Source organism: Capricornis sumatraensis, chromosome X (assembly GCF_032405125.1).
Source record: "Capricornis sumatraensis isolate serow.1 chromosome X, serow.2, whole genome shotgun sequence".
NCBI classification, from domain to species: domain Eukaryota; kingdom Metazoa; phylum Chordata; class Mammalia; order Artiodactyla; family Bovidae; genus Capricornis; species Capricornis sumatraensis.
Window position 1 is genome coordinate 85,037,100 of NC_091092.1, and position 26,629 is coordinate 85,063,728.

General features: G+C 48.9%; 2 protein-coding genes across 2 annotated transcripts; both read right to left on the bottom strand.

Moving 5' to 3' along the window:
* Positions 1-446: 446 nt before the first annotated feature.
* Positions 447-5,795, bottom strand: CFP (complement factor properdin). Its single transcript, XM_068962709.1, has 9 exons — positions 5,681-5,795; positions 5,448-5,598; positions 4,075-4,253; positions 3,431-3,601; positions 3,102-3,293; positions 2,745-2,918; positions 2,302-2,493; positions 2,027-2,138; positions 447-651 (listed from the first exon to the last, which is right to left on the bottom strand). The coding sequence occupies exons 1-9, from the start codon at positions 5,751-5,753 to the stop codon at positions 501-503; spliced, it is 1,395 nt and encodes a 464-aa protein (XP_068818810.1). The 5' UTR covers positions 5,754-5,795; the 3' UTR covers positions 447-500.
* Positions 5,796-10,296: 4,501 nt separating this feature from the next.
* Positions 10,297-25,950, bottom strand: ELK1 (ETS transcription factor ELK1). The gene is made up of 6 exons (XM_068962598.1): positions 25,843-25,950; positions 16,679-16,922; positions 13,837-14,280; positions 12,716-13,183; positions 11,668-11,769; positions 10,297-11,583 (listed from the first exon to the last, which is right to left on the bottom strand). Exons 2-6 carry the CDS (start codon positions 16,886-16,888, stop codon positions 11,485-11,487), a joined length of 1,323 nt encoding a protein of 440 aa, XP_068818699.1. The 5' UTR covers positions 16,889-16,922; positions 25,843-25,950; the 3' UTR covers positions 10,297-11,484.
* Between the last annotated feature and the right edge of the window lie 679 nt (positions 25,951-26,629).

Here is a 26,629-nt window from a genome sequence, read left to right on the forward strand (position 1 = left end):
ACCGCTAATTGTGGTGTTGGAGCTGGGCTGTTGGGAGTGGGTGGGCGCAGATGTTCGCTTTGTGGGGCTCCAACCCCAGCCACGCCTCTTTGCCGGATTGACGCGGAATTTGCCAGCTGAGGGAGCCTTTAGTAGGGAGAAGGAAAACAAGCACGCCAGCCAATCAGAAAGTGCCTGGCAAGGCATATAGCCAATCAGAAAGCTCGTAAGTCAGAGCTCTGCAGAGGGACGTGCTGGGTGCCCCGGGGCACTGACAGACAAGGGGACAGACATCAAGGCTACAGCAGGGATGGGTATTCGGATACGCACCTTCACTTCTGTCACACCATGGCCACAGTGGAAAATACTGTTTTCCACCACAGGCCACTGAGACTTTGCCTGTGCTGCGCTCTTTGGCCTAGAAGATGCTATGGCCCCACTCCTGGGAAAGAGGCTGGTTTATTGAAGTCTGAGAGGTCAGGGGGTCAGAGTGGAACAGAGAGATGTAAGAATTCTCATCCTCAGGGTTCTTTGCAGGGAGGCACGTGTAGACATGGCCGTTTCTCCTCCACCATCACCTTCTGCCCCTGCAGCACATCGCACAGTACCGACGGTTTCCCCCAGAAGGTCACATTCTTCTCACCCTGACCTTCGACTGTGGTAACGGTGGGCCTGGTGCGTTAGTCGGGGAGGGGATGAAGAGGAAAAGCTCAGGGAAGGCAAGAATGCGTTCAACAAACTCTTACTGAGTGGATACATTTATATGTATATTTTTAACTGGGAGATACTGGGCAATTTATCTCCTCTGTGCCTCAGTTTTCCTCATCTGAAAAATGGGAATAATAATACTCTCCTCACTGGGCTGAGGATAAATGAGTTGATTCAAGTAAAGTGCTCAGAGTCATGTCTGGTACACAGTAAGTGCTCAATAAATGTTGGTAATTATTGATATGAACTACCATCTCTTACCTTTAAAACCTTTTCTTTCTTTCCCCATTGCCTACTGGAAAGAATCCAAATGCCTTGCTTTGGCATTCAAAGCCTTGTTGTTGGGCCCAAATCTCTGCCCCCCAGGTCAATCTCTAGTTCTTTCTTCCACTTTATTTAGACTAAGCCCCATGTCCAAAATGGTCTTTGCTTGGGTTATTTCTTCCATTAGGCAAACCCTCCTCCATTCACTCCCATCACGATTCTCTCAATCAGTCCTTTCTCCATTCACTCCCTCCCTCTGTCAAGTCCTTTGTGCCTCCATTCAACACCCGTAATGCTTCTTCCAGACCCACTCTAAACCCCACACCTGATGACCAGGTGGCAGGCCTTCCACGAGTTGGGAAGAGGCCACTTAACCTAGTAGTTTGATGTTCGTGGAAATAAGGAAAGGATAAGTGTTTTAACCCTCTCCAACACCTGGGCCACCCTGGCCATCTGGAAACATTTCAGGCAGCTTATTACCTGTGTCCATGACTCTGCTCACACAGTTTTGATGGTGGGAAAGTGTTTCCCAACCCCTTCCTGCCAGGGGAGGCCCAATCAGCTTCCTGGACCCAGACCCAACATGCCAACCATTCCTCAGATGTCTTCTGTCAGGGTGGAGTGGGCCTGGATCCCTTAGGGGAACCCATGGGATCTGGGTTCTGTGTGTTTGCAACTGTTGCCAAAAAGGCCTTAGAGCGTCTTGGGGCACAGGTGACAGAGGGAATGAGAGGGTGAATGGAGGCATGAGTGACTGAATGGGCAAATCAAAGCTTGGGTAACTGAGGAAGCAAAGCATACGGACACAAGAAGGACAGAGTGAATGGGAGAATGGCTGAGTGACTGAAGTAGTGACTGAAGGGCACAGATGTTACTGATTCTCCCCTCAACATCCTCTTTCTCAGCTTCTTCTTTAGTTTCTCCCCTCTTCCTACAACTGGAAGATGGCACTCAGCCAGGCAGGCACCTTGGACCCAGTGACAGAAGCCCTGTTTGGTGGTGACCAACCCTCTGCCCTATCTCCTGACATATCACTATCATAACCCCCTCCAAGGCACATTGCCCCCTCACTCACGAGAACTTGGGGAGTGTGGCCTGGCAGAGGCGCTGGCGGGTGCGGATGGGGTTGGGTCCACATGGGGGTATGCACAATCCCCAGGTACTCCACTCTGACCAGGAGCCTTTCCCTGCAAAAGAGGGGAGAGGTTCCTGAGTCAGAATTAGAGGTCTTGGTGGGGGGGTTGTGAGAGAGAGGCTTCAGGGACATGGGGTCTGCAGCAGAGAGTCAGAAAGCCCCTGTCCCTGCACGGGCTGCCCCACCCTCGCAGCATGGTCCCTGGGGGCACTCACAGGGGCAGCGCTGGATGTTGTAGCAGTGCCGGATATCCTGCTGTTTCCCAACACATCGTTGTCCGTCAAATTTGCGGCCCTTGCAGATCCTGGAGCGTGTCTGCTGGCCTGGGATCTCCTGGCAGCTGATGTGTTTAATGTTTGGGCGGATACAGTTGCTCCACTCTCCCCAGAGCCCCCACTGTCCATTCACTGCAGAGACAGGGGCAGCTGGGCTTGCACCAAAGAAGGGAGTCAGTGAGGAGGTTCAGAGGAAGGAATGGGGGCTGAGGAAGACAGTGGGAAGGATTGGATGTGGGAAAGGGGGATCAGACATGGAATCAAGGCACTGGGACCAGGAATGGAGGGATTAGAGGCAGGAACAAGTCATTAACAGCAGGAATTGGGCAGCAGAGATGGCCAGGCGCCTTAGGCATGGAAATCGGGCATCTTGGGGTGCTGACCAGGGCAGTGCACAGCCGTGTTGCAGACGTGCGTCCGGGTGGCATCACCGACACAGAAGGGGCCCCCATGCTGGGGTACAGGGTGATCACATGTCCGTTGTTCCTGGATCTGACCCAGGCCACAGGTCACAGGGCAGGGGCTCACAGCACCCCATGGCCCCCAGCCACCAGCCACTGTTGGGAGGATAGAAGTGAGGAGAAAGGCCACCTCAATCTCCCTGACTCAGCCCCTAGACCCATGAGGCAGACTGCTCCCAAATGAAAAGCTCCATGGTCACATGGTCTCAGATCTCTGTCTCTTGAAATGTCAGAGCAATCTCCACGTAAGTTAAGAGCAGAGGTCTCATACCCCAGTACCTGGGCAAGGTGGCAGGCTGGTGCAGACCCGCTGCTCATAGGCTGACCCTGGGCAGGGATTCCCAGGAGGCTGTGTGGAGGGCTCAGGTGCAGAGCATGTGCGGCTTCGTCTCTCCACAGCTGCATTGGGTCCACCTTGGCAGGTGCCTGAGCAGGGGCCCCAGGGGCCCCAAGCAGCCCAGGCCCCGTGTGCTGTGATGGGGTAGGGGTGGGGAGATACCAAGTGTGGTCATGCATATTGAAGTCTTCATAACATGGAAGTTCCCTGCTGTAACCCCCGGACCCACCCTGGGTGCCCGCATCATTGCCCAGGGGTTGCCCTCACTCACTGGGGCAGACATGTTTGGTGTCACAGGCCTTTGACTCTTGTGCCTCTCCTGTGCAATGGCCCCCACACTTGGGGGTGGGGCGATTACATGCTCGACGACGAATCTGGGCCCCTCTAGAGCAGGTGACAGAGCAAGCTGTCCAGGGTCCCCAATCGGACCAGCCACCCATCTCTGTGGAAGAGAAAAGAAGGAACAAGATGGAGGTGGTAGTATTATTCAGGGGTCCAGGCTTCCTCATGTACCCCACATCAGCTTATCCTATCCCCCCAGTTTCTGCCATACTTGGCCTACCATCATTGCTCATCTGGACTATTGCAGTAGCCTTCACACTGGCCCCTTTGCTTTGCTACTCAGTGCATACAGTTTGTCTTCCTAACAGCAAAAGGGATCTGTCACAAGCCAAATCAGATCACATTTTTCTGCCATCACTACATCACTCAGAATAGAAGCGGATATCCTCACCATGACCTACAGGGGTCAGTCCCCCTCTGACCTCACCTCTCATCACTCTACTCCAACCACACTGGCCTCCTCCTTGACACCTCACAAACATCAAGCACAGTCCCACCCTCAGGGCTTTTGCCTTGATTGTTCCCAGTGCCAGATAACTGACAGTGCTCGCCCGCCTTGCTGATCCTCCTCACCAGGACAGCATGGCTGGTCCTCACAGGCCTGTAGCTGCCACTGGAGGGTTCCAGGCTCCACCTTCTCGGGGAAGCATTGGTCATCCCAGCCTATGCAGTGCCGGTGCCGCAGCTGGGAGCCCTCAGTGCAGGTCACTGAGCAGGGGCTCCATGCGGACCACGGTGACCACTGTGGGAGCCTGTAGGGAGAAGCACACGTCCCACTCTGGCAAGGATGGTATATGGGACCAGACTGTGTGTAGGCACAGGCGGGAATGCAGGATAAATGTATGCAGAATGGAATGATGGGAGTACCTACCTCTTAGTGATGTTGGGGGATTGAACAGGAAGAGGAGAACACACAGTAAACACTTATCATTTACCTTCATGATCAGGAATCTGGAGTTACCCTTTGAAGTCTCCCAAGGACAGTGCCAGGCATGCAGTAAACAGGATAAGGACTAAGGGCCCAGAACTGCTGTCAAAAGCCCACCAGGCCACAACTATGCATGGTAGCGGGCAAACAGGAAGTGCTTAATAAATAGCGGCCATCATCCCAATGAGCTCAGAAACCCCACCCCCACCATGGCATAATGCTAAACAGATGAGACCTGTTGACAACTAGGGGCCTAGAGCAGCCTTCAAAAATCCCCAAGCTACACATCCCTGTAGCTGTGTGTATCTGGTATATACGCAGTGTATCTGGTGGTGTATCTGGGATATATAGTAAGCAGTTAGAAAATATGTCTGGCATACAGAAAGGGCTCAATATATGTCAGCAGGCATTATGATTAAGAGACTAGAGCTACTCTCAAAAATCCTCTACTACTCCCAACATCTGCAGTGAATTGGGATGCTGGAAGTAGTCGATGAATGTGAAGTGTCATTTTAATTTTGAGCCTGGAGTTGCCCTCAGAATTGCCCAAACACTTCCCTTCCTGCAATGTATCTATACAGTATGAACATGCCTTATGAGCTGTCATCACCATTTATGAGGGCTTGAGCTACCCTCAGAAATAGCCGAGCAGCAACCCACCCACAATGCTTCTGGTATGCAAGAAGTGCTCAATATGTGTAAGCCATCTTGGTTCTCAACCAGGGAGGGGTCTTTCACCTGTCTGGAGACACTTGAGTTGCTACAGATTGCTACTGATAACTAGTGGGAGGCCAGTGATGCGATAACACATTCTGCCCTGCACAGGTCAGCCCCCCACAACAAATAATTTTCTGGCCCCTAAGTGTCAACAGAGCCGAGGCTGAGAGACCTGGAGCTACAGTTGTGATCAGGGCCTTGGAGCCATGCTGGAGAATCTGAGAGAAGGCAAGAGCCCAAGTTCTGTGTTACCCCGCATACAGTCCTTTTTGCCTCCCACAAACCCCAGGCTCCCCCTGACCTGCATGCCATACAGAGCTTGCTGCCAGGCTTCTGGAAGGCATAGTCAGCATTGAGACAGCAGTTTTTCATGCTGACCCCTCCCCCAAGGAGGCCCTTGCACTTGCCCGTAGATTCCTCATACTGGGCGAAGCAGAATACAGGGTCTGAGCCTGTAACAGGGTGGGGGAGCATGGTCAGGGTTGTGAAGGGCCCAGGCACCCCTGGGGGCCAGCTGGACCCCCACCCACTTACCTGTGGCTGGGGTGAGCAGCAGCAGTGGCAGCAGCAGCAGCAGCAGCAGCAGGGCCTGCGCTTGGGCGGGCATGTTGAGCACTGTACCCCTGCAGCCCCGCCAGGGAGGAGGCCTGGCTTTATGGGAGCCTGCTCCCAGAGTTAGTGGAAAAGAGGAACCAGGGGCAGGAGGAACTAGGAGGGCGAAGGGCAGTGTGGGAGGGGAGGAGTGGGGGGAGGGCAGGGTATTGTGCTGGTCTCTTCAGCTCCAAACTCTCCTGGCCACCTCTGTCCCTGAGCTTCCTCCTCTCTCTTCTCCCCTCCCTACTTCCTGCCTCATTCTTGTGAGGTCCTGTTGTGTTTGTCACCATATCCCCAGCACCCCAGGCCCCACCCAGCAGCCCATGGGCACTCAATCAATGCACCTTGGACAAGTTCTGAGGGGGAAATGCAGCCTGGCAGTTGGAAGCAAGATAGAACTTCCTTACTGTGTGACCTTGAACAAGTCACTTGAACCTCTCTGAGCCTGTTTCCCCACCTATAAAAAGCATGCCCTCTACCACAATGACAGGGCCAACCCCATGGGGGTGCTGAACACTAGTGAAGAGAGCACGGTGTGCTCAGCGTGTCCTGCCTCATTGGGCGGAGCGGGCATCGAGGTAATTGCTTCATCCTCCATCCTGCCTTCACCACCACCCTCCTCTTTCCTGAAAGTGAAGTTCTTCGTGGTCAGCAATGTTGAGGGGAGGTCAGCACAAAGGAAGTGAGAAGGGGAAGTGGCAAGAGTGCGGGGAGAATTCAGGACTGAACTGGCGCTATCCACTGCCTCATGGGCAGCTGGGGGTACCTTCAGGTCCCAAGGAGGGGGTGGTTGGCTTGGCCATGTTCCATCAACTATCTTGGATAGGTAATAACTGCCCCCCTCCCCAACCCATACACAGCCTACATCATAGGGCATTTTGAGCAGATCTGGAGTTAAGGTATTTAAAAGTCCTTAGCCTAGTGCCTGGCATACAGCAGGTGCTGTTTGTTAAATACATTGATTAAACATTTATTGAGCAACTACTGGGTGCCAAGGGCTGTTCTGGGCATTGGATGGAGCAGACAATAAGAAGCCCCAAATGCTAGCCCTCAAAGGACTCTTGTTCTAAGAGAGGGAGACAAGGTCACCTCCCTCACAGAAGAGTATCTGTCACTCTCTAGCCCAGAGGCTCTCAAATCTAAGTACGCATGAGAATCATCTGGAAGGTTCGTTAAATCCAGATTGCCAGGGCCCACCCCAGTTTCTGATCCTATAGGTTTGAGGTGGGGCTCAAGAAGGTGAATTTCTAATAAGCCCCAGCTGACACTGATGCTGCTGTTCGGGGACCACACTTTAAGAACCATCATTCTAGTTCCTGACCCTTTTCTCTGTGGGTCTCATGTAGGAAAACTGTTTGTTGTAGTCCTTATTTTACTGTTAATAATTAATTCCAATTCAGCCTAAGCTCCACAGAGCCTTTTTTTTTTAAAAATAAGCCTAATGAGTGAAACTCCAGAGCCTGCTTTAAAAACAGAAATCTTTTTAATTAACAAAAAGGAGTCTAAGAAAGCTAGGAAGGCAATGTTTCATTTCCTCTGCATCCATGCAGGAACACTATTCTGCAAATTAAAACAAGGTTGAATGATTTGATTCGGTCAGGTGTGTTAAAACAGAGCTTTCTCAAGAATATTCGTCTTACTTTACGGGTGATAAGGCGTGTTGACAATTCATATCCGTTACAGATGTGCTGTTTTCTGATAACATAAGCCTGTCTTTGAACAAAGCGGTCTTGTTAAGTTTCCAGGACTTCAGTGCTGTTATCCTATGAAAACAAACTCCTCAAGAAACCTGTAATTCTGGTTGCTTGCTTTATCTAATCATCTGTTGCCCTGGTAATGATGTTATAATCGATACTTCATTTATTCCTAAACTCTGTACCTACTTACTGGTTCCCCTGGGAAGAGGATTGTCGCTACTTTCATCTTCTCCCACACGTTTAGGCAATAAAATGACTGCAGATTTCTTATTTAAACAAAGACTGAGAGTCTTATCTCATGTAATCATTGCAACACCACCACGATGCATTTGTTTCTTGTCTGTTGTCCCCACTACAATGCCAGCTCCACAAAGGCGAGATTTGTGTCTGCTTTATTAACCGCTATATCTGCAGGGCCTGGATGGGCACCAGCAAACAGTAGGTGCTCAATCAACATCTGCCGAATGAGTAAGTAAATGCAATAAACAGTGCTTTCAAGATTCTGAAAAGTGCTTAGAGGAATAATCTGGATTGGAGGTAAAAATGTGATCATCATGACGGGGAGAAGCAGTGTTTCAAGTGCTGGAACTGGATCAGACAATCTGGAGAGGGCTTGGCTTGTGCGAAGAGGGAAGGGAAGCCCAGGCTAAGCCCTGGGAAAGTCCAGCATTTCACCTTTTGGAGAACTGGGAGAAGCCAACCCAGGGGCCCGAGGAGGAAGAAGACAGCCAGAAGAGAGCTTTCCCCTAAGCCTGGCACAATCCATCCACCAGCTCTCACCCACTAATTCAGTTTCAGTCATTCTCTCTTGAGATCTCTTTTCTTTTTTACATATTTATACACACACTTCAGAATTTACAGCTTCTACCATAGCCACATACAAACAAGATCACATACATACTCGAACACACAGCCTCTCTCAGCCACTCTTTCAGGGAGTCGGTTGCTGTCATTGACATCAGCCTGACTGTGGTCTTCTTTCAAGAACAGTTTCCCACACAGTCACGTCATCTAGCCTGTCTCCTTCAGCCAAGGCCACAATGACTCTCACTGGTCAGCTTTGTACATACCCACAGTCATGCGTTTTGATGTTTCAACTGCTCATTCGGGCCATCATTTTCTCATATACACAAATGTTTGGTGATTTATAGCCACCGCTAGTCCCTCTGGAAGTTCCTTGAACACACATGATCACTCTCTCTCCCACCTCTCCATACTCATGCCCATTTCACACACCTAGAGTCCCTGACTAGGCTGAATTTCACTCATGCACAATCAGTGTCTCAGACACTGTCTTAGTCACCTAGTCTCATATTTCTTTGCAAGCAGCTTTCAACATGCCCAGTCTTTGTTCTACAGTCTTTAAAGTCTCTTTTAGAGTTTTTCACAGACCCTGAGCCTGTCAGTCATTCTGTCACAGGTTCAGTGTCACAGTCACTTGCCCTCATTCACCCTTTGACATCCTGTAGTCACTAATTCACAACTGTTACTAGGCTCTCTGCAAGTCTCACACACACAGTTTCTCACAGCTCATCTTAGTTGTTTACACCATCCAGCCAGAGTATCCTGTACATTCAAACACAAGTAGAGCCTCCCCGACTTCTTGCACAAACTGACCGCATAGTCTCTCAGTGTCTCATTTGCTCAGCTTCATTTTCTGTTTTTCACCAGCATGTAATCTCTGGTTTACTATATGAAATGTTCCACTCTCACACACTGCTCAGTCATCAGTTTTCTCTCATGTGGCGCTGACTTCCTTCTTTTTACTCCTCGCTTCTCACTCACAGTGAAGTGGTCTCTAGCACACTTCCACTCACTCTGTCTCACCATCATCTTCTCTTATATTTCCATGGTCCCTGAACCTGTTGGCTAGATTGGAGTAGTAACTGCATCCATATGCCACTAGGCTCAGGAAGACAAACACACACACACACGAGCACACACACGCACACGCACACACACATTACAGCCTCTCACGCTCTCTCAGCTGCAGCCACTTTTTCTGTTTCTCATGCAGTCTTTGCTAGTTTAATCTCACAGAAAGTTTTCATACATACAATCACGCATTCTGGTATCTTAAATCTCAGGCACCCATCTGGCCTCACAGCTATTTTCTCTCATACAATCAACCTCTCACACACACGCTCTCATTACTTTAGTTGATCCAGCAGCCTTGCATGAACGGTTTCACACATAACCCATCTCCTAAACACTGAGTCACCTGCTTACTTACAATGAAGTTTCTCACCTATGCACTGTCCCTGACAATCTCCACTGCACTTTCATGCCTATACAGGCTCTCACATGTTGTTTTGGTTACTCTCTCTTGCTCACCATCAGCTTGTCCAACAGTGACTGATGTGCAGTCCCCACTTCCTTCTCGTAAACATTGTTTCACACAAAGCACCAGTTTCTGGCATAGTATCTTAATCACTCATTCAGTCTTTGTGTTTTTTTACCACCCAGCCACAATTTCTCACATAGACACAATGTCAAGTTTGTGGTTACAACTTCTACTCTCTCAATACATGACTTCACAAATGTATATGTGCAATCACAGCTTGCCAGAGTTTTCTCTTTTTCACACACCTGGTTACCAATCTGTAGTCTTTACTCTTTCTGACACACACCATCATGCTCTCTCTCCCATGATCAATCTCACACCCTTATGGCCTTTCACACAAAGTTGTGCCTTTGCACACAGTTATTCCCAACGGCTTCAGGGAAAAAAATGCTACCAGCCTCCAGCATCACCTTTAAAAATATATATTTACAGGAACAATTCCCCATTCTCTGGGACTCTTAGAAAAAAAACCCATTTGGGAGGAAGTTAAACAAACAGTGGAGACAGGTGTAGCACCGTCCCCCAAATCACCAAGACCCAGGTCCCTAGGCCCGGGCTGGGACGGTGCTGATGGGAGGTGAACCCAGGAGTCCTCTGAACCCACCCTCCTCCAGCCTGGAATTCAGATTGAGCAGGCTTTATGTCCCTTGTTCCTCCCTCCCAACTCCAGGGACACATAAAGGGTCCTTTGTACCCGCCCGCAGGAAAATTGGGGGGCTGGGAGGGAGTTGAAAATACACATTTGGTATCAAAAATAAACACTTGGGGGTGGCAGGGAGATCCCCCAAATCCCTTCCTTCCCACCCACCCCATCTCAGATATAGGAAGAGATACCTCCCTCTCCCTTATTGAAAAGCCCTGTTTAAAAATAGATTATACTATCAAAATGGCAGGGGGTGGGGGACAGGGAGACCTGGAGTACTGGCTGGAGGGGCCCCCCAGACGGGGACCACTCCCCAAAAATCCCTCCATTGGGAGGTAACAGGCAGGACCCCAGGAGTTTGGCAGACACAGGAATGGCTTCTCAGGGGGGAGAAGAACAAAAGGGGCATTCCTCCCTGGCCGAAAAGGTGGTTGAGAAAAGACAACCTGTCTGAGAGAAAGGCTGGGGAGGTGGAAATTCCCATCTCCAAGGGTGTGAGTCTTCCTTGGCCAAGACTCCCAAACCATTAAATGGCACAAATTCTTCCTGGACCCTTGGGGAAGGCCAGGAATAATAAACTACAACAAGCTAGCTCTTCTACCCATACCCCAAAGTGAAGACAGGGCTCCCTCAGCTCCCCAAGGGCAGGCTGAGAAATAAATAAAGAAAGGCCTGTCTCAAGCCAGACCCCGATTGTCTCATCTTGGGGAAAAAATGTGGAACACGGGGGAGATGCCCTTGCCACCCCCTCCAAAAGAGTTGGGCCAGGCTCCTCCCAGTGGCCTTCAAAAAATAAATAAATAAACCGTCCCCACCACTGCAGCAGGAGACGTATAAGAGCGGCCACTGGGGGACTGATCAAGAAGAGAGAAGTTGTATGTTTTTTTTGTGGAAGGGTTATTGAGAGATCCTTCTTCCTAAGAATCCCTACCCAACCACAACTGGAGCACGAGTCTGTCAGCTGAACTATGTTTCTCCTTGAGACAGCTGGCTGGAGAGAAGTTCAGGGCATGGAAGGAGTAACTCCAGAAAGGGGTGGTGGTGGTGGTGGTGGTGATAGTCATGGCTTCTGGGGCCCTGGGGAGAGCACCACGGGGGTTGAGAGGCCATCCACGCTGATGGAAGGGATGTGCACCTGTGCGCTGCCACTGGACGGAAACTGAGGACAGAAATAGGGAGAGGTCATGGATGGGGACCGTGCTAGGGTCACTCACCCTTTCTGAGATCAGGGAGCTGATCCTACCTGGAAGGAGAGCTTGGCCGGGCTACGGGGTGCAATGGGACTCAGGGTGCTCCAGAAGTGAATGCTGGGGGGCAGCGAGCTGGGCGTCAGCAGCACCGGGGTCTGTGGGGAAGGGGTGGTCAGAGCACAAGTGAGCAAGAGGGCAGCTGTGGGAAAACCAAAGGAACTTGGTTCTGGCCCCACCTGATTTCCCACTCATACTTCCAAGATCACTCCTCAAAAGTGCACAGGCCTAGACCATAACTACTGAGGCCATGTCTGTGACAGCTCTCTGACTTCACACAGACAACTCTAACTCCAGAGGGCCCACCCCAGGCAAGACCACCTCCAAGAGCCCACCCGCTGTTTTCAAACCTCACAATCCCAGTAGCTCAGGATCAACTTCCAACTCTTATCCCTGACCTGCATGCTGCTGCTGCTAAGTCACTTCAGTTGTGTCCGACTCTGTGCGACCCCATAGACGGCAGCCTACCAGGTTCCCCCGTCCCTGGGATTCTCCAGGCAAGAACACTGGAGTGGGTTGCCATTTCCTTCTCCAATGCATGAAAGTGAAAAGTGAAAGTGAAGTCATTCAGTCGTGTCCGACCCTCAGCAACCCCATGGACTGCAGCCTTCCAGGCTCCTCCGTCCATGGGATTTTCCAGGCAAGAGTACTGGAGTGGGGTGCCACTACCTTCTCCGCCGACCTGCATAACCTCACAGGAAACCCGCTGAGAAAATCTCAGACCCCAAAGCCCCACTCAGGTTCCTCAAGCCATGCCTCAACCCAGAAACAGTTCCTGCAGAAAGCCTCTTGGTCCCCGCCCACAAAACTCCCCAGAACCGCCCTTCTTTGGACACCTGATCCTTGGCATTGCAGACTCCTCCATCCAGTAGCAATCAAGCCTGTCCCTCCACGCAGCCAATCCCACTCGAAGGCTCCACCCCCTCACTCTTTCCGAGGTAATCGCATTGGCCTTCGCGGTAAGTCTCCCTCCCCCACCCCGCGCCACCCCTCCCCAATCCCATTTGTTCCAGGTGCCAGCCCCGCCCCTTCAAAAGTTCTCACCAATGTGTGCGTAGGTAGCAGGGAAGGCGTCAGCGCTGGACCTGGCGCCTGTAGACCTGAACCAGTTCCCGATCCCGGAGTCCGTTCGGGTCCTGGTCCACCCAGCAGGCTCGGGCTGAGTGGAAGCTCCAGGTCCCGGGGCTTCCGGCCCTTCTGAGGCTGGGCAATCTCCGCGCTGGGTGTTGTGGAAGCCGAGAGGCCGCCCACCTGCGCCGCAGTTTCCATTACGACAGCGGACAGCCGGGCTGGCACGCCCTCTGCTGGAGGGACTTCTGGGTCGACTTTGGGCTCAAAGGGCTCGGCCTTGACGGCTTCCAGCACAAACCCCGCCTCCCCACTGGCTGCAGCTTCTAACTCTTCCTTGGGCTCTTCCACTTTGACTTCTGGGGGCAGTGGCCGGCCCAACCCAGGCTCCATATTTGGCTCTTCGGATTTAAGGTTTGGGGCCTCGGGTGGGGTCAGGATGACCTGGCAGAGGAACGAGTGCAGAAGGGATGCCTAAGGATTCCTGGGGTAGTGAAGCCAGTTATTTCCCATGGAAAGTGGGACCTGAGAATAGGGGCAGGTCCTTTAACAAGATGTGGTACTTTGCCAAGAAAATGGGGCTTCTGGTCCTCCTATCTGGGTTGCCTTCAGGGGTGGGACTCCAGGAGATACTGCCCCCATTTATAAAAGCAGTGGTTCTCAAAAATTTGCTTTATGGACCAGCAGCATACACCTCATCTGGAAATTTGTTAAAAATGTAGACTCTTGGGCCCATCCCCAGACTCACATAAAGAAAAACTCTGGGGGTGTCCCTCAGCACCTCTGGCTTAAAAAGCCCTCCAAGTGCTTTCTGATGAGTGCTAAAAGTGTGAGAGCCAGTGCATTAAGCAAATACATTCAAGGGCACCTACTACATATTGGGTGTACTGCTAATTGTAGTGCACTCAATTTCCTTCCTCCTTCCCAGGGTTTGAATAGTTTTCCTCCCCATCTCTTTCTCCAAGGGGACTTCTGTGTCTCTCCTTCCATTATATCATCTTTAACAGGACATTATGTCCCTCCTCTTCCCAGTCCCTCTCTTCATTTGGGAACTGTACATCCCTCCTCTTGCTGAAATTCCATATTCCAGTCCTTACCTGCAGAGGCAGGCCAGCCTCCTCAGCTTCCAGGCAGGCCTCCAAGGGGTTTGGACTGGTGCTCCTGCTCCCCGAGGGAGGCACTGCTACTCCTGCAGGGCCGGTGTTGGGGAGCACTGTGGAAGGTCGAGGGTGAGAGGGCGGTTGTGGCTGCAGGGACTGGATGGTGAAGGTGGAATAGAGGCCTGAGCGCATGTAATCATTTCGGCTGCTGCGCGCCAAGCCGCCTGGGCCTGCCATTCCTGCACCCTTGAGTGTGCCTGGCTTCCCAGAGGCAGTGTCCCCGGGGATGGCGTGTACAGCTGTGGCGCCTGCATTTGCCAGAGTGGAGGTGACAGACACCTCAGGCTGAGGCGGGCAGTCCTCAGTGGAGCACCCTGCGACCTCAGGGTAGGACACAAACTTGTAGACAAACTTCTGGCCGCTCACTTTGCGGATGATGTTCTGGTAAGGGGGAAGAGACAGGATAGAGTGTCTTAGAAGAAAGGGCTAGAGAGAGAGTGGACGGTAAGGAGTGTCTCCTGGTGTTTTTTTCCCTTCATGCCTCTCCTGTCCTTTTACATATACACTGTCCTTGCTCAGTGTCTGTGTCCCCATAGGGTCCTCTTCCCAGCTTCTTTCACATCTCACTCACCTCTTCATCTGAGGCCTCCTCCCTTCTCCCCTACTTTCTACTACTCTTCCCCAACCCGATTTCCCTGTCTTCTCCTCCAGCTTCTTCCCCTTCTCTGTCTCCCCACTGCATAATCCTTCCTTTAGTCTACTGTCCTTCTCCCTGCCACACCTCAGTCCCATCCATCCCCGTCCACGTCTCCCTCTGTCATACTCTCATCTTCTGTTAGGTTCCCCCACCCTACCTTAGATACACATGGCCACACCCACTGGCTCCTCTCCACACTGGGACCCAACTAGGGAAGCAGATCTAGGAACAGGCTTTCCTCTTGGCTCCTGGAACCAGGGGTGTCTGTGGGCTAACAGGGCCAGGCCCTGGGGGTGGCTGCCAGGACACAGTTTTGGAGTCTAGCTAATGCAGTAAGACAGGGAAATGAAGTCACTGATATAAATGTTGGAAGAGACTAAATGAAAATGGAAGAATATGGTGATGAATTGTTAATAAATATGAATTATTAGAGGATGATTTAAAGCTCTTGACACAGCCGTGAAACAGGGCAAAGTCATCAGGGTGGAGACGATGAGGAGCCTTATTCTTAATACCACTAGAGAGGTTTAAGCTGAAACAATTGGAAAATGAAGTAAATGATAGCAACTAACAAGAATTTAAAATACTGGTATAAATACTGGGAATCTTAAGGCTGGCTTGGGTGGGTCACAGAGCACATCTGGGGTATTTCAGGATAGCCCTGGAGGATCTCAGGGATGTTCTGGTGGTTTCAGTGCATAGAGTGAGGCAGACTCATTATGAATAGTGTTCTGGAGGTTTGAGCTAAAGGATTAAAATATAAAAATATAAAAAATATAAATATATTAAAAAAATGGAATAAATGCTGTGAGTGAGTTAAGGGTGGGCAGCAGCACCGGTCTAGGGCTGTTCTGAGGGACAAGAGGCATCTGGGGGGCATTAGGGCACCCTGAGGACATCTTCATGTTGGCCACGAATGTCACAGGGTGGGTTTGTGTTTCTCAGAAAAGGAATGAAAAGGGAGACTCATTAATATTGTCTGAGAAGTTTCAGTGTGGGGTGAGAGGAAAGGGAATTGGATGAAGGCAGTCAAAAGGCACAAACTTCCAGTTATAAGAAAAGTAAGTACTAGGGATATAATGTACAACATGATAAATGATTCACACTGCTGTATGTTATATATGAAAGTTAAGAGTGTAAAGACTTTTCTTCCTTTTTATTTTGTATCTGTATGAGCTGGTGGGTGTTTATTTAACTTATTGTGATAATTATTTCTTGATGTATACAAGTCAAATCTTTATGCTGTACACCTTAAACTTATACAGTAATGTGTGTCAATCATACTGCAGTAAAACTGGAAGAAGAAAAACACTGTTTTGGAAGTTTCAGGTCAAGAAATAAGAAAATGAAATAACTGGTATAAATGTGAGGGGGGATATCTAGCACTGGTTTGGCAGTCTGAGAGGAAAAGATAAGCAAAATTTATAATTTTAGCTACAGGAATAAGATGATAAAATAAAATAACTGATATAAATATTGGAGAGGACCAGTGTTGCTCTGGGAATACAAGAGGATGGGGTGTGGAGCGGGCATTATACACGTTGTTTTGGAGGTCTTAGCTAACGAAATCAAATATGAAAAGAATTGATAAAAATGTTGAGGGTCTTGGAGGATGAGATAAGCAAAGGTTAGGATAATGCTATCATGGAGACTTTGATTCTAAGAATAACGCTATTCTAGAATTCTTATTCTGGGATAAGAGCAGACCATGAAATACCTGGGGGAACCCAGGACTGTTCCGGGATGAGGAAGACTCATTATTAATAGTGTTTTCAAAAGTTTTGGTCAGAGGAATAAGGAATAAGGCAAGAAAATGAAATGTTGTGTGGGGTATGGTTGGGACAGAAGGACTCTGGGGATCTCAGAAAGAATGGAGTGAGTAGGGGTCAGTATTAATGTTGCTTTGAAGGTTTTAGCCAAAGTTAAAATACAAGAAAATAAAATAACTGGAATAAATGCTTGGGGGCCCCAACATTGGTCTGAGAGTACCAGAGGATGGGGTAAAAAATGGTAAATTTCAATACTGTTTTCAAAACTAGAGCTAGATCAAATTAAGACAAGAAAATGAAATAACTGGTATAAATGTTTGCTGGTGTGGGGGGCGGGGGAGTGGGGTCCCAGCCCTGGTCTCAGACACCTTACCTTGTCATAATAGTACCGCAAGGCCCGGCTGAGCTTGTCATAGTTCATGTTGGTCTTATTCTTGCGCAGCCCCCACAGCCGGGCCACCTCCTCAGCGTCCACCAGCTTGAACTCACCGCCATCCCGTGAGGTCCAGGAGATGATGTGGCCATTGCCTTGCTCTCTTAGCAGCTGCAGCAGAAACTGCCACAGCGTCACAGAAGGGTCCATCGCTGGGGAAGTACTCACGCCATCCCAGGGGTACCTGGAGGGCAGACAGCTCAGAACTAAGAGGCTGTGAGTACATAAAGGGGAAGAGGTCAGTAGGAGAAAGATTTCTTTCTTTCCACCTTGCCTCCACCTCTGTCCTCAGCTACCACCATCATTCCCTGAGTACCCTCAGCCTGCCTTTGGATGATGGAAGGGTGGGATGAGAATTTTGGAAATGATACGATAGTGTGAATGTGTTCTGCCTGTGGGACAAATGTGAACCTCTGGGGGCCAAAGGGCAGACTGTGCTAGGCAGAATAATGTCCCCCACCCAAAGATGTCCATGTTCTAATTTCTGGAAACTGTGAATATGTTACATGGCAAAAGGAACTTTGCAGATGGATTTAAGGTTATAGACCTTAAGCTAGAGAGATGTTTAGGTGAGCTCAATCTAATCACATGAAGCTTCCAGAAAGGAAGGTAGCCCTGCTAACACCTGGATTTTAGCCTGGTGAGACCTGTGCTGACCTTCTGACCTCCAGAACTCTTAAGAGAATAATTTGTGTTGTTTTAAGCAGTTAAACACAAACTGGAATCAAGATTGCTGAGAGAAATATCAATAACCTCAGATATGCAGATGACACCACCCTTATGGCAGAAAGTGAAGAAGAACTAAAGAGCCTCTTGATGAAAGTGAAAGAGGAGAGTGGAAAAGCTGTCTTAAAACTCAACACTCAGAAAATGAAGATCATGGCATCTGGTCCCATCACTTCATGGCAAACAGATGGGGAAACAGTGGAAACAGTGACAGACTTTATTTTGAAGTCACTGAAGATGGTAACTGCAGCCATGAAATTAAAAAATGCTTCCTCCTTGGAAGAAAAGTTATGACCAACCTAGACAGCATATTAAAAAGCAGAGACATTACTTTGCCAACAAAGGTCCATCTAGTCAAAGCTATGGTTTTTCCAGTAGTCATGTGTGGATAAGAGTTGGACTATAAAGAAAGCTGAGAGCCAAAGAATTGATGCTTTTGAACTGTGGTGTTGGAGAAGACTCTTGAGAGTCCCCTGGACAGCAAGGAGATCAGTCCATCCTAAAGGAATAAGTCCTGAATATTCATTGGAAGGACTGATGCTGAAGCTGAAACTCCAATTCTTTGGCCACCTGATGGGAAGACTGACTTATTTGAAAAAGACCCTGATGCTGGGAAAGATTGAAGGTGGGAGGAGAAGGGGATGACAGAGGATGAGATGGTTGGATGGCATCACCGACTCAGTCAATGGACATGAGTTTGAGTAAACTCCGGGAGTTGGTGATGGATAGGGAGGCCTGGTGTGCTGCAGTCCATGCGGTTGCAAAGAGTCGGACACAACTGAGTGACTGAACTGAACTGAAAGCAGTTAAAAGTTTGTGATAATTTGTTACAGCATGAATAGAAAACCAGAGCAATGCCCCTCACCTGAATATTTTCATTTGCACCTTCTACCACATCAAATACCAAGTTTCCCAGGAGGTTCCCTCTGTCAGCATCTCATAAAGGCTGTTTACTCCATGCTGGGTTCCCTTCCTCTGCTTTCAAGTCTTCTCCTTTGTTCAAGTCTCAGCCCCAAGGAGCCTTGACTTTATGAAAATTCCTGACACTGAAATGTCTGCTCTCTTCTGTCTGTCTACCCCATGCTCCTCTGACCTGTTCCTTTCCTTCTGATTCTCCTTCTTGACAACAGCAATAATGAACATCTACTGAGTGCTAAATATGTGCCAGGCATTGTACCAATTAGAGGCAATATGGCCTATTGGACGATCACCCAGGCTCCAGAGCCAGACTGCCAGGGTTGGAATCCTCATTCTGCTACTTATTAGCAGTGTGACCCTGGGTGTGTTCTTTAACCTCTTTGGGCCTCATTTTTTCCATCTCTAAAATAGATGATAATACCACCTAGCTCACAGGGTTATTGTACAGTAAATATACTATGCCTGGGGTATGATAAGCTCTTACAAAATATCCATTTCTAATTTGTTCCTAATTCTTTATCTGCTATACAGAATATCCATTTCTAATTTGTTCCTTACTCCTTTTCTGCTACTCTAAAACCTGATTTGAAACCAAGTAAGGCCTTTTGTGGTCTTTATGGATCTTCACTTGGTGTGATTGTTCATACATCTTGCTATAGAAATCTGAATGTAGCTGATTACAGAGCCCACTAAGAGTATTATGTAACATCTCGTATGTGTACCTTGTTACTTGTCTAAAATCTGAAAAATTCAAAATTGTGAAACACATCTGGCCCCAAGGGTTTTAGATAAGGGCATGTAGACCTTGATTGCTATTTTTATAGCTATTGACTCATTTCTCTCATCACAACGTTGGGAAATAAGTACTCTTATTATCTCTAATTTATAAAGGAGGAAGCTGAGGCACAAAATGTCTAAATGACATTTACATACCACACAGCTCTAAGTGGCAGAGTCAAGATTTGGACCCAGGCAGCCAAGTCCCAGTTGTCTGAGCTTTTTAACCATTAGACTAAACTGCCTCTCATACTGACTATTCCCTCAGCATGTCATGCACAAAATAGGACCTTCCCTGGCCTTCTTCCCCCCAACCTATTAACTGCTCCTTTTGCTGAGTGTGAGTTGGAAATAAACATGAACTTCCTATTCCTTAAGGAAAGAGTTTTTATCAATCACCCAGCTGGGACTGCTGGGTTAAGAAAGAACTTTATAATTTATAGCTTGAGTCTTTAATCTGTAATGAAATACAGTCTGATCCTCTTATGTCTGAGCTGTTTCGAAGTTCATTTGGCAGACACAGTTTCAGGCAATTATGTAAGTCATAAGGCCACAAAGTATCCAGATTACAGTCCCGTCATCAGAAACCTTGCTTGGTTTATTTGGAAGGCCTGTTTGTTTCAGAGGCAGAGAGTCCACTGTGACTCCTGGTGGTGACAACAGGCAATTTTACCAGTTCCCCTTTCAGCAGCCACAGAATCTATCACTTAAGGTGAAACCTGACAGTTGGCTTCAAGCCTCAGCAGCACACGAGGTTTTGTATTTTGTTTATTATCACATCTCCCACATAATCCCTAACAAGAGTTCTAGTCATATGCCTCTCTCAGATGCATTTACTTCTCTTTATTTCATTCATTTAGCAAGCATTTATAGAGGGCTTGCTGTGGGCCAGGTGCTGGGGAGACAGCAGTGGATACAACAAAAATCCCTGCTCTGGCATAACTCCCGTTTTAGTGGGGAAGACAGACAAGAAGCAAGATAAACAAGAATTCTTCAGATGGTGATAAGAGCTCTGGAAAAAAACAAAGAAGCAGGGAGAAGTTATTTTCTGAAAAGGTATTCACTGTGGAGGTGATATTTGAGCAAAGACATAAGAGAGGTGAAGGTGTCAGTTTTGTGACAACCTGGAAAGCAGTCATCCAGGCAGAGGAAATAGCTCGGGTGAAAGACCCTGAGGCTGGAGAGCCTGGCAGGTCAGAGGAAGGCAAAGAAATCTGGCACGGTCAGAGAGAAAACAGTGAAGGCAAAGTATCAGCAGTAGGAGCTGAGAGCAGAGGGGCAATGGAGGCCAGACTGTGTGAGGCTCTTTTAGGCCAGGAAGGGCTTTGACTTGATTGAATAAGATAGGAGCCATCAGATGGCTGTGAGCAGAGGAGTGACAGGCTGTGACTTGGATTTTAACAGACCCTCAGGCTGTTGTGAGGAGAACCAGCTGTAGGGGCTGAAGAGGCTACTGCAATAGTCCACGTAAGAGATGGTGGTGTTAGCAGTGGAACTGGTGAGAAGCGGCTGAGTTCTGGATAAAACCTGAAGTCAGAACGAATGGAATTTGTTGACAGATAGCACTAGGGGTGGGGTGGGGTGGGGTGAGAGGTGACTCTAGGTTTGTGGCCTGATCACCTGCGATAGGGGCCCTGTGGGAGAGCATGTTTTGAAGGGAGAACATGGGGTCTGATTTAGAAACGGTCAGTCTCAGAGGCCTGTGAGACACCTACATGTATGCCAGGAATAATATTACCAATTTAAAAAACAGGAACCAGCCACATAGCCCTTACCATTTTAGTCATTTAACTCATTCAATCCTCAAACCAACATCATGGGTGGTCACTCTTATTACCCTCCCATGTTCCAGATGAGGAAATGGAGGCACAGAGAAGTAATATAACTTGCCTAAGATCACAAAGAGACAGGGATCAAACTGGCAGTTTGGCTCTAGGCAGTGATCCTAGCCACTTTGTTCCACCAGCTCTCCATAGAGCAAAACTGAAGGGTAAGATCCTTGAGGGGGACAGGAATGCTATTTTACACAGGGTGTTCAGGGAGGGCTTCCCTGAGGAAGTGACATATGAGTAGAAATCTGAAGGAGGGGAGGTAGCAAGTCATGCTGACATCTGTGGGAAGGGTCTTTCAAGCACAGGGAACAGAATGTACAAAGGCTCTGAGGTGGACTGAAGCTTGGCATGTTACATCGTGGGCACCCTGAGTTCATCCAGTTCCCATCTCTAAGGATATGCATGTGCTGTTCTCCCTGCCAGGAGTGTCCTTCCCTCTTTTCAACATACGATGAATCCTTTATTACACACATCATTAAGTTCTGAGATCTCCCATGCAGAATTAATTCTTCCTCTGTGTGATGAATAACCTGTCTACCCCAGCAGATCTTTCTTCTCTCTGGCTTGCCAGCCTCATACTCCTCTATCCTGTTCTAGCTCTGTGACCATGAGCAAGTTACTCAACCTCTCTGGGTCTGTTCCTGTACCTATAAAATGGGGGATATGCCACTCTCAAAGTTAAGTATCTTCAAGATACACCTACTCTGAAAGGTTTCCGGGAGGATTAAATGTCAGTATATGCCAACATCCGCTGGATCATCGAAAAAGCAAGAGAGTTCCAGAAAAACATCTATTTCTGCTTTATTGACTATGCCAAAGCCTTCGACTGTGTGGATCACAATAAACTAGGGAAAATTCTGAAAGAGATGGTAATACCAGACCCCTGACCTGCCTCTTGAGAAACCTGTATGCAGGTCAGGAAGCAACAGTTAGAACTGGACATGGAACAGGCTGGTTCCAAATAAGGAAAGGAGTACGTCAAGGCTGTATACTGTCACCCTGCTTATTTAACTTATATGCAGAGTACATCAATAACCTTAGATATGCAGAGGACACCACCCTTATGACAGAAAGTGAAGAAGAACTAAAGAGTTCTTGATGAAAGTGAAAGAGGAAAGTCAAAAAGTTGGCTTAAAGCTCAACATTCAGAAAACTAAGATCATGGCATCCGGTCCCATCAATTCATGGCAAATAGATGGGGAAACAGTGGAAACAGTGGCTGACTTTATTTTGGGGGGCTCTAAAATCACTGCAGATGGTGACTGCAGCCATGAAATTAAAGGTAAGGTCAGAGAAGTTATTTGTTTTATTAATTCACAAGGCAACCCACTCCAGTATTCTTGCCTGGAAAGAAAGTTATGACCAACCTAGACAGCATATTAAAAAGCAGAGACATTACTTTGTCACCAAAGGTCCATCTAGTCAAGGCTATGGTTTTTCCAGTAGTCATGTATGGATGTGAGAGTTGGACTATAAAGAAAGCTGAGTGCCGAAGAATTGATGCTTTTGAACTGTGGTGTTGGAGAAGACTCTTGAGAGTCCCTTGACTGCAAGGAGATCCAACCAGTCCATCCTAAAGGAGATCAGTCCTGGGTGTTCACTGGAAGGACTGATGTTGAAGCTGAAACTCCAATACTCTGGCCACCTGATGGGAAGAGATGACTCATTTGAAAAGACCCTGATGCTGGGAAAGATTGAGGGCAGGGGGAGAAGGGGATGACAGAGGATGAGATGGTTGGATGGCATCACTGACTCAATGGACATGAGTTTGGGTAAACTCTTTGAAGTTGGTGATGGACAGGGAGGCCTGGCGTGCTGCAGTTCATGGGGTCACTAAGAGTCGGACACGACTGAGCAACTGAACTGAACTGATATGTAAAGGACTTTTGCTCCAGCCACGCTGGCCTCCTTCATGGCCCTTGAACACGCCAGGCACAATCCCTCCTCAGGGCCTTTGCATTGGCTGTTCCTTCTGCCTGGTACACTCTTCCCTTACACATCATGGGTCCCTTCCTGAACTCCTTTAAGCCTTAATTCAAGTGTCACCTTCTAAATGAGGCCTGCCCTGTGCCTAAGATTCTAACCACCCTGATACTCTATTCCAACCTTCCCTTCTTCACTTTCCCTCCTTAGCACTTGTCTAACATACTAATTAGACTGACTTATTTATATAGTCTGCACTCTTAGCAAATGTCTGTTCCAGAAAGGCAGGGATTTCCGCCTGTTTTGTTCCCTTTCATATCCCCAGCACCTAAAAGAATGCCTGGTGCTCAGTAAGTGTGTGTTGAATAAACAGTCCTGACTAACTAGCCTCTTAACTAACTCTCTTATGCCCTCTTCATCTCCATCTGTCCCCAACTCTGATTTGTCTGAAATTGTCATTTTCTCCATTCATTTGTGCAATAAATTCTTATCAAGTACTAGGTAAGAATTTTAGGTGTTGGAGACCTAGCAGTGAATAAGCAGACAGAAAGAGTTCCTCATGGGACTCCCATTTTAATGGGGAAAGACAATAAATATGATAAACTGGTAAACAGAGTGCCTGACAGTGATAAAGGGCAAAAACACAAATAAAGCAGAAAAAGGGCCTGAGTCCTGCTAGGTGTGCAGGTTCAGATGGTCAGGGACAGGTGACATTTGAACAGAGTCCTGAAAGGAACCATGCAGAGATGGGGGTAGACTGTTCCAGGCAGAAAAAATAGCCAAGGCAAAGACCCCAAGGCTGGATTTCTCCTGGTGTTTCTGAGGATGAGTGAGGTCATTGTGGCTGGAAGAGAGTTAGGGGTGGGTAGGAGGTAAGGTCCGGAGAAGGCAGTGGCACCCCACTCCAGTACTCTTGCCTGGAAAATCCCATGGACGGAGGAGCCTGGTAGGCTGTAGTTCATGGAGTCGCTAGGAGTCGGACACGACTGAGCAACTTCACTTTTACTTTTCACTTTCATGCACTGGAAAAGGAAATGGCAACCCACTCCAGTGTTCTTGCCTGGGGAATCCCAGGGACGGGGGAGCCTGGTGGGTTGCTATCTCTGGGGCCGCACAGTCAGACACAACTGAGGCGACTTAGCAGCAGCAGCAGCAGCAGGAGGTAAGGTCAGAGAAGTTATTTGTTTTATTAATTCACAAAGCAACCCACTCCAGTATTCTTGCCTGGAAAATTCCATGGACAGCAGAGCCTGGCAGGCTACAGTCCATGGGGTCGCAAGAGAATAGGACATGACAGAGCAACTCCACACGCACATTCTTTATTTACCCTGGAGGGGATTCTAGTTCTGATGCCCCCACTTTACCAATGAGGAAACACGAGAAGAGAGAGAGTGGTTAAATCACAAAGGTCACATAGCTGCTGGAATCGGGTGTGGATATGTCCTGAGACAAGGTGTGGAATGGAGACAGCTGAGGGAACAGCAAAAACCAAAGCGTGGAGATAGGAACTAATTTGGTTTTTTAAAGAATGAGGCCTCAAGTGGGGTGAGATGAAGTGAGAGAGGAAAGCATCAAAAATTATCCTATGTTCTGAGGAGCAATCTAATCTGATACCTACTGGATCACCTTTGAGTAAGGCATCCCTATGCTGAACTTCCCTCAATACCTATCTTAAAGGTTGCATTAAATGAGCTCATTAACATAAAGCATTTTGCCTGGTACAAGTAGGTGCTCAATAAATGTTAGCTTCTATTGGCAATATCACTATCACTAATGTATTCATTTACTGGAGTGAGGTAGGATGTCTCAGTGGTTAAAAGTGTGTATGAGAAAGTGTGTTCTAGGGTAAAAAAGACCTAAGTTCAACAAGCACACAGGCTGATCCATGATTAAGGAGGGAGGGTGGCAGGGAAGGCCATGGACTGATCCACCACCATGAAAGAAGGGGGAAAATAAAAGCACACATGTTGACCCTCCTGGAGGGATTACAAGGCACTGGACTCATAGAATGTTATACCAGAAGGGAAGGGTGTGAACGCAAGCACAAGGGTGGCAGGAAAGCCAATGGACAGATCCACAGTAAAGGGGTGTATGTGTGTAAAGGCTCACCTTATTTACTAGGAGCAAGGAGATCAGAAAGCACATTGACTCCTGCACAATAGTGGAGAGCCATCCCACAGACTGATTAAAAGGAGAGGAGGACAAGGCCATGGACTGGGCTACTGAAAATGGGGAGATAAAACGCATTAAACTGATCCACTCTTAAGGAAGGGTGAAGCCCAAGGACTGGAGTGTCAGTCTACAAAAAAGGGAGAATAGGGCAACGGGCTAATAAGCAGGGGCACGTGAAAAACAAGCATGTAGACGGATCCACTGTAAAGTGGTGTGTGTGTGATAAATCCATGAACTGATGCACTGGAGGCATGAATACAAGTTCACAGATTAACTCATTGTTTGGTGGGGGGGGGGGTGTACAACGCTACGGATTGACTAACTACAGGAACAGTAAGGGTGGAAAAACAAGGCCACAGAAAGGGCCCCTGAAAGTTGAGGGCAGGAGAAATACAAACACTCAGATGCACCTACGGTCGAGTCGGACACTGCCGGAAACTGGTTCCCTATAAGCGTGGGGTGGGGGGCAAGACCACAGACCAGTCTACTGTAAGGTGGGGTGGGAAGAAACACAAGCACGAAGACTGATCCATTATAAAACAGAAAAGGGGGTTAGGCCACGGTCAGATCCACTACAAGGGGCGATGGGAGGGGACAATGCCACAGGCAAGTCCACCAGCCGTAGTGGCGGCGGTGGGGAGCCGAACACCAGCAGGGCTTGGGCCAAGGCACATCTCCCCCCCCTCACCCCGCGGGGGCGGGAAGGATACTTGGGGTCATGGACCGGGCCCTCCAACCTCCAGGCCCCGGACTCACCTGTGCGTAGAGGAGCGGCGGTGTTGGCAGCTCCGGGGGGCGGGGGCTCCATGCGCTGCCCCACCGCCCCCCAGGCCCGGGCTTCCGAGGCGGAGGCGGCGGCGGCGGCGGCGGAGGTGGCGGTGGCGGCAGCGGCAGCACCTAGAAGCCGCCCCTGCGTTTCTTCACTGCTCACGTGGGCCCGTGAAGGAGGAGCCGAGCGTTCTGCCGCTCGCTAATTGGCCAAAGTACCATGGATCGACCGCGCGGCTTCCAGGGCTGGGGAGGCGGACACTGCTCCACAGACCTATGCTGTGATTGGCCCGAGGGGAACTGATGGAACGCTGATGGCCGCCTGGGTTCCGAAGAGGAGAGCTCGGCCCTGCGGTGCTTCACGCTGATTGGCTCAAGACAGACTGATAGGCCGGGGGCGCCTGCCTCGCATGGATTGGCCTATATGGGATTGATGGAAGACAGCCAGCCTCTGAGGATACGGGTGATTAGGTCCTGCTTTCTGCTGATTGGCTACCGAGCGACTTCTAGACGGCTGCCAAAACCCCAACGGGGCGGTGCCGAACTCCACGCAGCTCAGCGGAAGCAAGACTTGTATAGAAGTACACAGGCATACCAGCCCGCAGGGAGGGGGGTCTGGGTACTGCGTAGGCGGGCAGGGTAACTGTGTAGTGATTGGCTGGAAAAGACGAATTTAGAACGGAGCAGCTGCCAGACATACAAAAGTGTGTGCTGAGTGGCGGAAACTAAATACCTACGGGGGAGGGGTCGAGCTGCAACCAGTTACAAACAGGCG

What these genes read in the sequence shown, in the direction of transcription:
- CFP (XM_068962709.1), bottom strand. Translation starts at nt 5,753, where the DNA reads ATGCCCGCCCAAGCGCAGGCCCTGCTGCTGCTGCTGCTGCTGCTGCCA. An exon ending in CACCAAACATGTCTGCCCCA is followed by an intron (nt 3,294 to 3,430) that starts GTGAGTGAGGGC and finishes ACCCCATCACAG; the next exon opens with CACACGGGGCCTGGGCTGCT. An exon ending in CAACATCCAGCGCTGCCCCT is followed by an intron (nt 2,139 to 2,301) that starts GTGAGTGCCCCC and finishes CCTCTTTTGCAG; the next exon opens with GGAAAGGCTCCTGGTCAGAG.
- ELK1 (XM_068962598.1), bottom strand. Translation starts at nt 16,888, where the DNA reads ATGGACCCTTCTGTGACGCTGTGGCAGTTTCTGCTGCAGCTGCTAAGA. An exon ending in AGGCTGGCCTGCCTCTGCAG is followed by an intron (nt 13,184 to 13,836) that starts GTAAGGACTGGA and finishes TTCCTCTGCCAG; the next exon opens with GTCATCCTGACCCCACCCGA. An exon ending in CGGCCAAGCTCTCCTTCCAG is followed by an intron (nt 11,584 to 11,667) that starts GTAGGATCAGCT and finishes TTCTGTCCTCAG; the next exon opens with TTTCCGTCCAGTGGCAGCGC.